A 17500-nucleotide genomic window follows, 5' to 3' on the forward strand; every position below is an offset into this window, starting at 1 on the left:
ACAGCAGGAAGTGTACAAAGTGCATGTGGGCAAAATTACGAGTGTGTAACAATGTGAGGAAAGTGACAGAGAAACAAAAATTGATAGAATTCCAGATGTGTACTGTGCGTTCATGCTGCTGCATGATACGTCCCATATAATTTCCATCAAAAATATCTACCAGGGGTTTAATGATCAAACTGTTTGCATTGATGCAATTGATTAGAAAATGATTGATAAACAGGTATCATTTCAGCAATTAATTTACTTCAACTAAGATCTCTAAACTAGTCCTTCTCAACCTATTAAACAAAGTAATCAATTATTTAATATTGATAATATTGATTAATTAATATTGATCAGAGGCTACTAATTCAACCATATACAATATACACACAATAAAACCATATCATAGCAGATTGAGTCTTACTGTCATATACTGAAACAATGTCTAATGAAAGGGAGGTTAGCCCAAAATCATTACCATGACTCATTAACATGAGATGACCATGACCATGACTTCAGCTAGACAGAGAAAGACAAAGAGGAAACGTGGAGAGAAATGGAAATCAGAACAATCAAACTGTAGACATGGCAAATGAATTAAGGATATACGCTCTAATCCAGTTGGCTTTACTGAATTACCCCCTTGGTCTGAATGAGATTGTGTATGTGAGACTGTGTGTGCATGGTGCCTTGAGACGTCAGAGCCATACTGTCAGGGTTTCCCAGAATAGGCTCCAGATCCACCGTGACTCTGATCAAGATAAAGCAGACAGTGAACTTGAGTCCATGTTCCAGCAAGCAAACAGGGTGATTTTTTGGTTGTTTGTTAATATTTCCAGGTCTTCAAAAGTGCCTTAATGTTGGTGGGTGATGCCCACTGTTATTGGGTTCTGCATAGACCCTTTCTACTGAAATAGTGAAAGATATCAACAGATAATCCTAGAAGGTGCTGGATATGTCTTTTTTTCAAGAAGTAGCCTAACATTTTAGATAAGTATGTAAATTCATACAGTATGAACAAGAAAATATACACAGTATATACATTTACATATGTTTATTATTAATATTCCTGTGACTTGGTTAACTATCTTTTGATTTTGTAAGAAATTCTGCATGAGGTTTATTAAGTTGTCTTTATGTCACTTGCTGCTTTCTTTGCTGCTTTCCGACATTGAAAATCTTAACGTCAATGTTTAAAGTGTTTCTACTGGCTTTTTTTTACTGTCACACTTATGAAGAAGACATAATATATTTCAAGACAAAATATATATTTAAAATATGTAAAATAGACAACTAAATACTTTTGCACAGTACTGTATATACATTTACATATAAACATATTTCTCTTACACCCCACTGTGCTCTTTTGGAGAGATTAACACACACGGATGTTCTAAATCAGAACAGAAATGAACATTTTCCAGCAGTTTTATTTTAGGAACACCTGATTCCTTAAGATGCATTGATATATTTTGTTGCATTATGTTGTCTACTCAGATTTTGAGGCCACCAATAAAGTAATGATGAACAGGGAATAATTTAAAATATGCATCATAAATTATTCACAATCAAACTGAATTTCATCAGGTCCATTTTCTCAATGCCTCTTACAGCACTCACTTAAATGTTATCAGTACCAGTTAGAGGGCTAAAGAGACAGATTTTGATTGCATCAACCTCTACACCTCTATACACTGTATAGAGCTTTTACTCTTTTTTCCTTTATAAATGGTTGCTGTTCGGTTTATTTTTTAGCTGGAGCTCTCAAATGAGTCATTCACTGAACCCTTAGTTAAAATTCAGCTGTCTATCTACAAAGTCTTTTAAGATACCGTATCATAACAGACTGTTTAAAGAATCTCCTGTCATGTTGCCAAATTGTGAAGTGCCTAAATGTGCTCTGAATCCCAGTTTAGACTACGGGATTAAAGAAAGAGAAGTGTTGCGGAAAAAATTTTGAGACGTTATGCACCAAAAGTTCCCTAGAAAACTTTCTTCTGAGTGAAAATTTTATTGAGGTAACATGGAATTTTCCTGTAATGTAGCAAATGTGCAATATTTTGTAAATCATAATACTTTATTATTCTTTAATTCTTCTACTGTTATAGTCACAGACAATAATAACCTAGTATGCCCCAAAACACGACAATCAACATTAGACAATAGACATGCTTATGTTAACATAAATTTAAAGTTGTGGAAATGTTATAGATAAATACTAGGGCTATCAAAACTAATGTGTTAATAACGTTAAAGCAAATTTTCATTTCATTTTTTTCATAACAGCATTCATTTTATTAACGTGCGATTAATGCATAACGCATTTGTCTTAGACCATTTTTTATTAAAAATATAAATAAATAAAGATAGAAGAGGTGAAATTATAACCTTCATCACAACACATTTATTCACAATGTCCTTTATTTACTTAAGATTTTTAATCACTGAACATTTGTTTTAAACATTTGTTTAAAACTTGAAAAGTATTAATTTAAGGTACATTTAAAACTTGTAAAAACTAAGTTTGCGATTAATCACGAGTTAACTCATGACAATCATGTAATTAATCATTGAATATTTTAATCAATTGACAGCCCTAGTATATACATGTACACTATATGGACAAAAAATTGTGTACACCTGACCAAATGATTCATTATGTGCTTTTTGAATATCCTATTTCACATTAAGCATCCATTTGCTGTATAATAACCTTCACTCTTCCTTGAAGTTGTTTCACCAGGTTTTAGAGTGGTTGTGGAGATTTGTGCTTATACAGCCACAAGGATTTTAGTAGTTTTAGTAGTTAAGTCAGGTACTGATGTAGACTGTGAGGCCTAGGAGGCAGTTAGTATTACAATTCATCCTAAAGGTACTTAATTACAGGGATGAGGTCAGAGCTCTATAGAAGACTATTCAAGATCTCTGATTTCAACCCATGTAAACCATATGTTCATGGAGCAGAGTACTTAACCCCATTCCCACAACTAACCAATGCGGGAGATAGGAGCCTTGCTCAAGGACTTAAGCATGGCATGGCCAGGACTCAAACCCACAACCCCCAGATCTAAAGTACAATGACTTAACCACTAAACTACCACCTCCTCTATAATGTATATGCTTTTTCTTAAAGAATACCTGTACACTTTTACATTCATTCCGCAAATGAATCTTTTAATCTTCAGCTGTCCAGTTTGTGTGAGCTTGTACCCACTGTAGCCTTAAATTTTTCTAGAAATCACTAGAACTTCATTTGGTTTTCTTCTGTCAATGCCCAACTTCTTCAACATTTGACATCTTGTGTATTTTGAGATAACTTTCTATTTATCAAACTTGTAAAAATATGGCTAAATATGAGTTCCTGTAAACTTCCTGTCTGGCTGCCTATTCTCCTCTGACCTCTAGAGACTGTTACGTAGTAAATTCCCAAGAGATCAGCAGTTTCTGAAATATTTGACATCACATTTTTCCTCCCTTCTGATGTTTGATATAAAGCTATCTTCATATCAATGATCTTGAGCTATAGTTGCATGATTTTATGCATCATAATCATGCAAGATAAAAAAAAAAAAATAATATATATAAAATAAGAAAATAAGTATTTGAACACCCTGCAATTTTGCAAGTTCTCCCACTTAGAAATCATGGAGGGGTCTGAAATTGTCATCGTAGGTGCATGTCCACTGTGAGAGACATAATCTAAAAAAAAAAAATCCAGAAATCACAATATATGATTTTTAAACTATTTATTTGTATGATACAGCTGCAAATAAGTATTTGAACACCTGTCTATCAGCTAGAATTCTGACCCTCAACGACCTGTTAGTCTGCCTTTGAAATGTCCACCTCCACTACATTATTATCCTAAATTAGATGCACCTGTTTGAGGTCGTTAGCTGCATAAAGACACCTGTCCACCCCATACAATCAGTAAGAATCCAACTTCTAACATGGCCAAGACCAAAGAGCTCTCCAAAGACACTAGAGACAAAATTGTACACCTCCACAAGGCTGGAAAGGGCTACGGGGAAATTGCCAAGCAGCTTGGTGAAAAAAGGTCCACTGTTGGAGCAATCATTAGAAAATGGAAGAAGCTAAATATGACTGTCAATCTCCCTCGGACTTGGGCTCCATGCAAGATCTCACCTCGTGGGGTCTCAATGATCCTAAGGAAGGTGAGAAATCAGCCCAGAACTACACGGGAGGAGCTGGTCAATGACCTGAAAAGAGCTGGGACCACCGTTTCCAAGGTTACTGTTGGTAATACACTAAGACGTCATGGTTTGAAATCATACATGGCACGGAAGGTTCCCCTGCTTAAACCAGCACATGTCCAGGCACGTCTTAAGTTTGCCAATGACCAGTTGGATGATCCAGAGGAGTCATGGGAGAAAGTCATGTGGTCAGATGAGACCAAAATAGATCTTTTGGGGTCATAATTCCACTAAACGTGTTTGGAGAAAGAAGAATGATGAGTACCATCCCAAGAACACCATCCCTACTGTGAAGCATGGGGGTGGTAGCATCATGCTTTGGGGGTGTTTTTCTGCACATGGGACAGGGCGACTGCACTGTATTAAGGAGAGGATGACCGGGGCCATGTATTGCGAGATTTTGGGGAACAACCTCCTTCCCTCAGTTAGAGCATTGAAGATGGGTCGAGGCTGGGTCTTCCAACATGACAATGACCCGAAGCACACAGCCAGGATAACCAAGGAGTGGCTCTGTAAGAAGCATATCAAGGTTCTGGCGTGGCCTAGCCAGTCTCCAGACCTAAACCCAATAGGAAATCTTTGGATGGAGCTCAAACTCTGTGTTTCTTAGCGACAGGCCAGAAACCTGACTGATCTAGAGAAGATCTGTGTGGAGGAGTGGGCCAAAATCCCTCCTGCAGTGTGTGCAAACCTGGTGAAAAACTACAGGAAACGTTTGACCTCTGTAATTGCAAACAAAGGCTCCTGTACCAAATATTAACATTGACTTTCTCAGGTGTTCAAATACTTATTTGCAGCTGTATCATACAAATAAATAGTTTAAAAATCATATATTGTGTGTTCTGGATAATTTTTTTTTAGATTATGTCTCTCACAGTGGACATGCACCTACGATGACAATTTCAGACCCCTCCATGATTTCTAAGTGGGAGAACTTGCAAAATAGCAGGGTGTTCAAATACTTATTTTCCTCACTGTATATATATATATATATATATATATATATATATATATATATATATATATATATATATATATATATATATATATATATATATATATGATAATATAAATATAATCAGTGTAACGGTACACGTATTTGTATTACAGTAGCTTTGGGTAAGGCAATCCTTTTTATGTGCAGAACATTAAAATCTGAGTTCCCTCAGGAATGTATTAAGTGCTGGACCGCAAGTTTGTTTACTCTACAACTCGCACTTTGAGTGTGTTTTTATTATTATTATTATTATTATTATTATTATTATTATTATTATTATTATAATTATCAAACTTGAAATCATACACAACATTGCCAGGGGTATAAAATAAAAACTAGAGTTAGCGCAGTGTCACTGTTTAAACGCTAAAGAATCCATAGCGCAAGCGTTACCAACTAACCATGAAGTGGGCAGCGGCTAACGATAGCACTATGGATTCTGTAGCGTTTTATGTCCAGCTTCAAGAATTTCTCTTAAAATAGAAAATCCTGACAATTTCACATACCCAAGGAAGTGGATTAATGAAGGATGAAAGCAATTAAGACCTTCGTTATAGTATGCTGAAATAAGTACAACAGTTAAGTATATAATATCTGTAGAATGTAAAACACACACTTACATTCACATCTGTATTCCCCAAATGGGGTCTGACAAATTTACTGTTTATGTTTACAAATGTAAAAAATAATAAACCATGTTAATAAAAAAAAATAAAATTTTTGCAATCCCTTCCCCAAACAGTACTGAATTTAACCGAACCGTGTCTTATTAACCCAAGTACGTACCGAAAAGTGAATTTTGTGTACACTCCTAATATATATATAATCTTGGTGTTTGGGGTCGTTATTATGTTGGAAGACTGCCGTTCGGGCCAGTTTCTAAAGGGAGAGCATCTCTGCTTCAGAATGTCACAGTACATATTGAAATCCATGCTTCCCTTAAAGAACCGCAGCTCCCCAGTACTAGCATTACTCATGCAGCCATTGACTATGATGCTTCCACCACCATGCTTGACTGTAGGCAAGATGTTATTTTCTTGGTACTTCTCACCAGGGCTTTGCCACACATGCTGGACACCAACTGAGTCAAACAAGTGTATCTTTGTTTAATCAGACCACAGGACATAGTTACAGTAATTCATGCTATTGGACATGTTGTCTTGAGCAAATTGTTTGCGGTCTTTCTTGTAAATCAGCTTCAGAGGAGGCTTTCTTTTGGGATGACAGCCAGCAAAACGACTTGTTGCAGTGTGTGGCGTGTGGTCTGAATACTGACAAGTGGACCTTTCACTTCTGCTACCTCTAAAGCAATGCTGGAAGCACTCATGCTTCTGCTTTTTGAAGCCAGCTGCTGCACCTGATGCACAGCACAAGGACTCAACTTCTTTGATCGACCCTTGCGAGGTCTGTTACTGGGGTGAGGGTGTTACTGATCTTCTTATAGCCTAGACTATCTTTGAGGAGAGCAGCAATTCTAATTATCAAATCTTTAGGATAAGCACCATGTGTCTAACATCTAGCAGTTCTGTGATGTCATTATAAAGGAGTGTAAGAGGATCCCAGCAATAATCTGTGCAGCTCTGTTGAATTTTAAGCCCAAAAGGATTGAAACAGTGCTGGATAACAATGGTGCTCACACAAAATATTGACACTTTGGACACAGTTTTGACATTTTCATTTATGGTATACTCACTTTTGTTGACAGTTATTTTGACATTAATAGCTGTATGTTGAGTTCTTTTCAGAGGACAGTAAATCTATACTGCTATACAAGCTGCACATTGACTACTCTAAAATATTTCTATAGTATTGTTTCTTGAGAAGATATGTTTAAATGGTTGCTGAAATAAGAGTAGTGTACTTATTTTTGTGAGATACTGTATATATAGGTGGGCAAGGTCAGTGTGTGCATCAGTGTCTGGTCTCTCATCTATTTTTAGCACACCATTAGAATGGAGGAACATTAGGAATCACATAAATAATAATTTTTCCTTGTCATATCATTCATTACAGTTATTCCTATAACTATTCCCATAAAATATAACCATTATCCTGTCACATACTTAGAAAAAATATTTCTTTAAGCCAAGTGTATGGGAGCTTGCACTCATTTTGAATATGAAATGACCTCCCACCCAGAAAACGATCCCTCAAACTGCTAGAGCTTAGAATAACCTGTCAGCTCAAACCTAAACAAAAACTTACTTAGATGAAAAGAGGTTCTCTACAGCACCGTGGAGCACAGAAAACAAACATCTTTTATATTTACTGTCTATGTTCTTGGCTCAAGATACCAATATTCTACAGGCTGATTATATTAAAACTACTGTGCGTTTCCTGGTACTTCCTGATTATGTGCTGTAACTGATTCGGTATTAATTAAGTATGATTCGTTGTGACACATAAACCACACAAAACATTTAACATTTTTGGAGTAAAAGGAAAACATAGTTTGTAAGCCATTGGTATAAAAAGACTGCACATTTGGAAAAATAATAAATGTATAATAATAATAATAATAATAATAATAATAATAATAATAATTAAAACATAGTTACCACAGACAAACCATGATAAATGATATAGATAAAAAGCCATTAGGCATCATTGTACAAGTGTCTTGGTATCAAGCAAAATAATGTGTGCAAATGTGTGGGATTGGATAAATTCGTTAATATGAAGTATATTGCTGAGTATTGTGAGTATTATCAGGTGAAAATATTTTTATAGCAATAACTAAAAATAAGAATGTTTGGTTCTTAAATATATTGTCTTATATTCTAAAGCTTTTCTTTGCAGCTTGGTTAACAAAACCTCACAGAAAAAAAAAACAGTATTAATATTTTGTATTGTGATCAATTCCTTATGTGCCACAGAGTGTTTTTGCTGAATTACCCACCTGTAATTATGTTTGAAGGAGTATCAAACATTAAGCCACAATGAGAAAAATGGTATGAGCCTGTATGTGTCGGGAGTGGCGTGGGGTTGGGTGAGAGAGACAGAGAGAAAAAGAAAAAGAGAAAGAGAGAGACAGAGAGAGAGAGAGAGAGAGAGAGAGAGAGAGAGAGAGAGAGAGAGAGAGAGAGAGAGAGAGGTAGACAGGCAACACAGCTTATTAGATATTAGTAGTAGGTCTTCCTTCCTTTAATAAATTAGACCAGATTAATATGTCAAGACTCTCTCTCTCTCTCTCTCTCTCTCTCTCTCTCTCTCTCTCTCTCTCTCTCTCTCTCTCTCTCTCTCTCTCTCTCTCTCTCTCTCTCTCTCTCTCTCTCTCTCTCTCTCTCTCTCTCTCTTGTTTATTCACTCACTCACACACAATGTGGTGGGAAAGGCTCCTTATATGGATTGAAATCAGGGGGGGTTGCCCAGATATGGTGATGGTCTACTGGGTACAAACCACAGCCAAAGTTTCTACCAGAGTCTCTGTGTTTGTTTTAAATATATTTATATATCCAACTCACAAAGAATATTAATTACTCTTAAAGAATTTGCAAGTTTGTGTTTGTGTGTTTTTGTGTTTATGTGTGTATATGTGTGTGTGCATGTGTGTGCATGTGTGTGCGTGTGTGTGCGTGTGTGTGTGTGTGTGTGTGTGTGTGTGTGTGTGTGTGTGTGTGTGTGTGTGAACCATTCTTTTATGTACCTTTAGCAGTGAAAAAGTGAAAGCATGTATGTGTAAACAATATTGATATGAAGTATTATTTCTGTTATCCTGATGTCCTCTATGGGCAAGGAGTGTATTTGAGCTCTTAGTCTTTAGCTTTCTCTATCTCAGTTTGTAGTGTGTGTGTGTGTGTGTGTGTGTGTGTGTGTGTGTGTGTGTGTGTGTGTGTGTGTGTGTGTGTGTGTGTGTGTGTGTGTGTGTGTGTGTGAGAGTAAGAGGGTTGAGCAATTAGGCTGAAATTATCAAGTGTTAACTTCATGGTTCTGTAGCCAAACTTCCATTAAGTCCTACTGACAAAGGGAGCAAATACACCACGCTGACGCAAACACTGTATCACACAAGCTACCACCCCCTCTCTCTTTTTTATGCACACACACACACACACACACACACACACACACACACACACACACACACACACACACTCAGTTATCAGTGTTAAACATGTTATCAAAGCTAAGCATTTTTCCACATTTAGTCCACAGGCTTTATCACAGGAGAGTAAATTCTTACATATGCACAAGAGGAAGCATAACAAGTCATTATTCCTCTTTCCCACATAGGTGAATAAACTGAAACACAATTTAATGTTGGAGGATGCATTATAAAATGTTTCCTGAAAAAGAATAAATAAATGAATGGATCAATGGATCAATGATTTAATGAATGAAAAATTATTTCAAAGTACCAGATTAAAAAAAATTCCATAATTGGTTAAAAGTTTAGATGAGTTGGTGTCTTTATCAAGAGAAATTCAGAGCAACAATATAATCACGGTTCTACCTATATAGTAGAAGTACATAGCTATATAGATCCTATAGTGATTCTAAAATTTATAATGATTATAATAACAAATATATTATAAAAGCCAACTAAATTCAGATATTTTCTCTCCTCTACAGGAGCGAAAAGGAAAAAATATAATGCATTAACGATTCTCACCAGAAGAGGGCGGCAGAGTCGTATTAAATGGATTATGCCTCCAAACAAGGATTAATTTTTTGAAAGGTCGATGGACGTACAAGAGGATTCATTTTCTATTACACGACTAACACGGAGATGTAAAGGAGGCCTATGCATGCAACATGTTGGCTATTTGCTGAAAAAACGATCAACTATCCACATTATCTACATGATCATTGACTTCCTAACCCCTTCTCCTCTTACATTCATCACTGCAGTATTAAAATGTGGTCTCAGATAGGATTAGGTGTGATTCTATCTTTCCTCATCTTGCTAACAGTGTGTGGAAATGTGCTGGTGTGTTTGGCTGTCTGCGCAACCAGACGCCTACGCAGTGTCACCAACTGCTTCATCGTGTCACTGGCAATTACTGACCTACTCCTGGGAGTTCTGGTCCTTCCTTTCTCTACTCTCATTGAGGTGACTGGGGATTGGCCACTGGGAGCTTACTTCTGCAATGTCTATATTTCAATGGATGTCATGCTGAGCACTGCTTCTATTCTTAATCTTCTGGCCATTAGCATAGATCGCTACATTGCAGTCACAGTGCCTTTACGTTATCCTACATTGGTGCTGCCATGGCACGTTGGTACATCATTAGCAGTCATCTGGGTGGTGTCTATCGGGGTCTCGTTTGTTCCTATTCACCTCGGCTGGAATACAGTGGACCAGACGGTGCAGAATCATGGTAAGGATGACCCTGCGGAAGACTGTCGCTTCGAGCTAAATCCAACTTATGTACTAGTGGATTCAGTTGCAACCTTTTATCTTCCACTGGTGGCAATGTGCTGGACTTATTACCGAGTGTTCCGCATTGCACGGGCCCAGGCAAAGCGAATCCTTTCCATACATCGAGCATGCTCTGCAACCACCATGTCATCGTTATCAGGGGTGTCAATGTTAGCGCTACGTGAACACAAAGCTGCAGTCAGACTAGCAGTTGTGCTGGGCGCGTTTGTAGTTTGCTGGTTTCCTTATTTTACATTTTTCACCATTATGGGGATACGAAAGGAGACAGATCTTCCACGCACGGCATATTCGGTGGTGCTGTGGCTAGGCTATGCTAACTCCACGCTTAACCCGTTCCTTTATGCTGCACTCAACAGGGACTTTAGGTCTGCTTATGGCAGGCTGTTGTTTGGCTGGAGGGGCAATAACACACCAACAGGAACGCCCACTACTATGCCAGAGGCTGGGTTGTTAAATGAACTTACCCCTTCCAGCAGCAGGGCAGAATTTATACCTAAAGCGTATGTCATGCTACAGGATATGAGCAAAGGAACTGAAGATGAGACGAGTGGGACATCGCTCAGCATCGTCTCGGTCCTCTCCAATGGCCAGAACAGGTATTGGAGACATAAAACTAATGGACAACCATTAGAATATACAGTACAGAGACCACTTTATAAATGTATGTAATGTTACTTAACAAATACATTGTTTATTTGTTACAAGTGTCTGATGTTCAAACATCATCTCTCAATCCATCTTTATTTCTCTCTGTCAGATCATAATACTTCGACAAATCTGGACGCTTATTAAAAATTACCCTCATCTAAGCTTTACCCAAGTTTCTAACCACCCTCCAGTTGTGACACAGGTAGATTAAGATGATAGTAATATGAAATACACGATTATAAAGTAGATTAAGTTATTCATTGCAAAAGGGGGATTAATTTTGTTTTTGTTATCCTCAGTAGGAGTTGTCAACCACAATCTGATGAAACATTTGGTCCTGTGAGAGCTTTGAGGAGAGAAAAGCTCTGAAGAAAAATTGTGTATTTAGGCTCACTATACCAGTGGAAATAAGAATAATGAAAAAGCAGGGGGGCTACTTGAAAAAAAAGGTGCATTTGACTGCAAAAAGACAAGGCCTGGGTAATGGAGGCTGCAACGATAAAGACTAAGAAGCTTACAGAAAGCGTTCTGTGATACAGGGTTCCCTCTACAGGTCGGTAGAGGAACTACAACTAAAATGTGAATGCTGGAAAAAGACTAAAAGGATTACAATGTCCACTAATCTTGGGTGGAAAATCTGTAGAGAATTAACTTAAAAACTTTAAAACAATGTAAAGATAAGGACCGTGTAAATATAACATGCTGTTAAACAGTGAGCAGAAAATAAGTAATATACATTTTCATTAACAGTGTTTGTTTATTATTGTATTAGGTGGTGGTATATTTTTCTTCTTTTTTTTTTTTTTTACAAATGTATTTGCACTGTGGAGAGAAAAGATGTAAAACAACTATTTAATGATTGAATCAAATTGCTCAATTATGCTTTTATCAAACATGTGATCAGCTTACCAAAAATAAAAAGTTTTTTTTAAATATACATTTTTTTTATTTTTATTATTACAACCACCTCATTTGGTTGAGCAAATGTAAAATGTCTAAAACATTCACAAGCACTGTATATACTGAAGATATATTCATCATATTTTAGATTTTTAACATACAGGCATTATTTGATGGTGTGAGATGTAAACTAATCCTCTTTACTTTGGTTGAATTTTATAGCAGGCACTGAATAAAAATTATCTTTCTGTCTCGCATTTCTTAAAAATTCTCTTGCTTTTCATCAAAATAAAGCAAAAACTAAGACAGTTAAGCATTAGTTAAACAGATTTCAGATGTGCAAGAAGTATTCATTTAACATTTTGCAAGCTAACTAGCTAGCTGGATTTTCTGCATGGTTAGCATGTGTGGTACAGTACTACATTAGACACATACAGGACAAATACAATTCATCAGGCCACCATTTTTTTCTGAAGAATATCCAGCATAAGTGTTTGCTATCGTTCCACCGGAATGCTTGCATTATTGGTATAGACTGCAGTGACACCAATAATTTCGTCCCTCTTAATAAATGTTGTTTTATAAGGACGAAATAATGTTTTTCATTTCTTTCTTGGCAGCATTCTCTTTATTTTTTTGACACATTTGCAGCTGAGGTTTTTGTGGTATTTTATTATTTTAGTGTAACCTTGATTTTGACCTCTAGATGACAAAAAAATGGAAGTAACATGTTACTCTTTTACCATTTTAATTTTTAATTTATATATGTTTTTTTCTGCAGAAGTTGTTTAGTTTTTAGAAGTTGCAAATCCTTTTTTCTTTCAGTGTCACAATTTTTTTCTTTCTTACTGCCTCACACCTTTCTCTCTCTCTCTTTCTCTCCATATCTCTCTCTGTGTGATGACCCACCCAACATTAAAACCATTCATCACTGCCTCTTTACCATCAAATTATCAACGACTAGCACACACACACACACACACACACACACACACACACACACACACACACACACACACACACACACACACAAAGACATTCTTCAATAACACAGATATTTAATGGGCTCTCCAAAGCTATCCATCATCACCATTTGTCATCAAAATATCAAGAAAATAAATGTGGTGGATGCAGACACATGCAGGACACACAGCCGCACACACACACACACACACACACACACACACACACACACACACACACACACACACACACACACACACACACACACACATACGTATACAAATACTAATTCCAGTGAGTCTTGCCCTCAGGTGATATTCTCCAACAAAAAAGTTGGAGGAAGAAGAAAGGGGGAGATAATGAAAGGACAGTGGAAATGGTATGTGAGGGAGGAAAAACAAAGTAGATCTGGAAGACGGGATCAAAAAGAGAGACAATCACTGTACTGTGTATTGTAAGGCAGAAATCAGTGAGTATGAGTAAGGGGGGAGGCATGCATGCAATTAAATCACTGATTAAGATGAATGAAATAAAAGAGTCCAGAGTACTAATACACACATTTTCTCACTGATTACAGTCACTTGCTAAATGTTAGCGCAAAATGTATTAGTATTTCTTTTTAAAAATATTTCTTATACTCAAGATATTTAAATGCAACACATCACACAGATATGGGAATTACAGTCAATAAAAATGTAATGAAAAGTGAATTGTAAAAAAATATAATTATACAAAAACTTTTTAGTATTATATATAAATAATTAGAATGATAAAACATGTAATAAGCATATTTTTATGGAATTGTAAAATATGTTGTATGTATTTATTCTCTTTTTATGTGAAAGCACATGTGAAAACATATTGAATATATCTAGAGAAAAGAATTCCTTATTATTTAACATAAAAAAACAAAATGCTATTTTTTTTATGTAGAAGAATAAATCTTGGGTGTTGATAATAAATTATAATAAGCAAATTAATTGAATCAGTTTATTAAGTGAGCTCTGCAATGTATAATTCTATATTTTATGTTTTAATAACAATTGCTGGTTTAAAGTTTGTCCTACCGTTTGTAATGAATATACTTTGATAACAGCCTTTTTGTTATGTAGTGCAAAATTTAGTGAATTCTTTTCTCTTGTCTAATAATATAGTGGAGAATATCCAGTTCGCTGATATAATATATTCAGGCATCCAAAAAAATCGCTGTTACAGAATGCCCGAAATTTGCTTTGCTGTTTGTTCTAATATTTGCACAATTTCTTTGTTGTTATTGTTACATAGAGATTGCTTAATTAGATTTTACAATAGACAAAAAATAGGCCAAACAAATAAATAAATGTGATGAATTTAGGCCACAGTTCCCTGAGCATCTTAACTAATTAACACTGATTAACCAAATTAGTATAAAAGTGAAAAATAATGACATGATTCTATGCTGCTATTGCTGTTTAGAAACCTAATTGCCTAAATCATTAACGCTGCAATTAGGGAAAAAATGTCTATTCAAATGAGAATTATTGGAGTAATGTGCTAACAGATGGGTTAATGCTGCCTTTCACCATCCGCCTATTAAAATAAAGTCTAAACACTCATCTAAAATATGCAAAAGAAAAAGAACAAATACATGTGAGAACAGAATAATCAAATAACTTAAAAGAGAAAAATCAAGTGCATTAACATGGATAGATCTGATCCTGAAGGACACAAAGGGCTCTTTAAAGACCACTCCAGGAGAATGATGAAAGTGAGTCCAGACGAAAGACCACTCACTCCCTCTGCCACACATTCATTTCGGGCTGTGATGGAATTTAATATGCAACTTTTGTTATTGAATAACAGTCACATGTGTCTCAGCACATGCTGCTCGCAATATCTCTGCATGTGCAGGTAATGCGATAGAGGCAGCAGGGCCAATTCATCACTCAGGCCGATCGCAATGCGCTTTATTATTTGAATGCATTTCTCAGCAATTAAAAATGATCGATTGCGGCTTGTGGTTTCATCCAGAAGGTCTGCGTGTGTGACTGTGTGGTCACTTAAACCTCCAATTACTGGTGTTAGAGTGCAGCAAAGAGAGTGAACTACCAATCTTTTACCTCTTACTCTTTCTCTGAGTCACACACACACACACACACACACACACACACACACAGACACAGAAAGATTACACTTACACCTTTTTTTTAAATCCTGTATCTGTCATATCTCTCATCTGTAAATGAACAGCACACCACCTCCTACCCGCACTCATCACAAACATGTTATGTTAATTAGTTAAGGAAGATTGCATTACAGCTGATGCACAATTACATAGAACATTACAAGAACATAATTAGGCATTATTAGTTCAGAGATTTATCAATTGCACCTCTCAAGCACAGCGGTAGAGCACATGAGCAGATCAGATAGAATAGTTTGACCTTAAATGGTAACATGACTTTTAAAAATCCCAGTAGTGGCAGTTAGCGTATGTTAAAAATTATAATATTGTGGAGGTCTACAACTTTTTTCACTAAATGTGTTTTTTTTTTCTTTTCCTTTCAAAATCTGTATCCTTGGATTCTGTGTTTCTTAGAGGTACTAATAATAGTTTACAGGCATTTCTTATAAAATAATATATATCATATATTTCTATATAAAATTATATTTACATTGTTTCTGGGCACTTAAGCAAAAAGCTAAAGCTATGTACCATGAGTGAATACTAATATGATTTATGCTGGGTACCATGTATTCAACTGTAGGACTGTATTGTACATTTCAAACCAGGTGCGTAAGTGAGAAATTTAAGTCAATTTAAATATATTTTTATAATAGCCATTTTTAAAAAAGATTGTAGTTGTTGTCAATTTAAAAGGTATGTATTCCTTTTTGCCTTTAGAAAAAAGCACTGAAAATAAAACGTATTTTTAAAAATATATGCTAATTCAAGAAAACTTTCGTTACCATTTAATCTCTGATATATATATATATATATATATATATATATATATATATATAAATAATGACATGTTTTTATGCTAAATCTATGTTTTTCCCAGTACACTCTCGCTCTCGCTCTCGCTCTCTCTCTCTCTCTCTCTCTCTCTCTCTCTCTCACTCTCTCTCTCTCTCTCTCTCTCTCTCTGTTGCTATGTTGCTCTCTTGCTATATGTTTGCCAAGGAAAATGAAAGTAATGTTGTGTATTTGAAAGGATACAAAGTCTGGAAAGGTTAATTGAAGTCAGCCTGGAGTGCTGGTCAACATCAGCTATGTAACTGCAATTTTTTTTAACTGGTGTTGATTTTTATCACTGATTTTGAATGACTTTCTATCAGTCTATCACGTCAATGTAGAGTTCATTACAATTATGCTTGATAAGAAGGCAGCAATGGCAACTCTACTGCCAGCATTTGTTAGTCATGCGCTCTACAATGTTTGCCAATTATATTCATCGGCATAATTTTAGTGCCCTTTCTGTGAATACACCAGATTGTTATGTATATTCCATTTTAGAATAGTACACATGGTAAGTGATTCGTATCACAGTCACTTCACTGAGTGTACAGAAGCACTCTGAGATAACTACACACAACTGAGTTATCATTAGCAAACACGCTCCCCTAACCCTCACACTCTTGGGTTTCCTCTGTGAAGAACAATCTGCTCTACATTTGTCCCTGCCATCTTGTGCTACTGAGTGTCAGCGGCCTGTGTTTGTGTTTGTACACTATATGTGCTACTCGACTACATCCAGTTCATATGAATGTACCTGGTGCTGTGTGTGTATAAAGTTAGACCTTCAGGTGTTGTCTGTGGTTTAGAGTAAATTTGTAAATAAAAAAACACCCTTTTTCTTTATCCTTTTTCATGTTGAGAGAGTGAGAGATGGGCAGCTGTTGAGTCCTCTCCCGGCCCATAGGGGGCCTCACACCAATCAGCAGAGCGCAGTGGGAATCAATTATCACCAGAGGAAGGGGGCAGGAAACAGCCCCAAAAACATATGACACATTGTCTAATAGAATAACAATCACACCTTAACACACACACATGCAGTGATCACCTAATGGCCTTGCACCTTTTGTTGAATTGAATTTTCATTAATGTACTATAAAAACTCTGCTGTTCAACCCTGAACACACACACACCAGAGTGGACTTGTGTAGTGACACTGTAAAAATAAATCATATCATTATGATTCATATCAAAGATACCTAGAGATATAGCATACCAGCATTGTTGAATGCTTGATTAGGATTGGCCTGGAGATGTTACCTACATCGTATTAGCATCAACTGTAATTGACTGTATTTTAAATCATGGTTATAAAGTTTGTTAATGAATTAAAATTATTGTAGGTTATTATTGTATAGCTACACAGGTGCTCTACAAAACCTTGCCTAACAGTAATATAATAAACTATTCTCTGA

General features: G+C 36.1%; 1 protein-coding gene across 7 annotated transcripts in view; it reads left to right on the forward strand.

Moving 5' to 3' along the window:
• Positions 1-12664, forward strand: part of hrh2a (histamine receptor H2a) — a 17019-nt gene extending 4355 nt beyond the window's left edge. The window contains exons 2-4 of one of the 7 annotated variants that reach the window (XR_014534358.1): positions 9766-11172; positions 11334-11426; positions 11524-12664. Coding sequence is in view for 3 of the 7 variants with exons in the window: in XM_083546687.1 (XP_083402813.1) it covers positions 10052-11245 (1194 nt within the window). In the remaining 4 variants the exon portion in view is untranslated. Of the gene's footprint in view, positions 1-9765 lie in introns of all 7 variants that reach the window. The other 6 variants (XR_014534359.1, XR_014534356.1, XR_014534357.1 and 3 more) reach the window with 6 other exon arrangements.
• The last annotated feature ends 4836 nt before the right edge of the window (positions 12665-17500 follow it).

The sequence above is a fragment of the Silurus aristotelis genome (assembly GCF_946808225.1).
Source record: "Silurus aristotelis genome assembly, chromosome: 7".
Classification (NCBI taxonomy): domain Eukaryota; kingdom Metazoa; phylum Chordata; class Actinopteri; order Siluriformes; family Siluridae; genus Silurus; species Silurus aristotelis.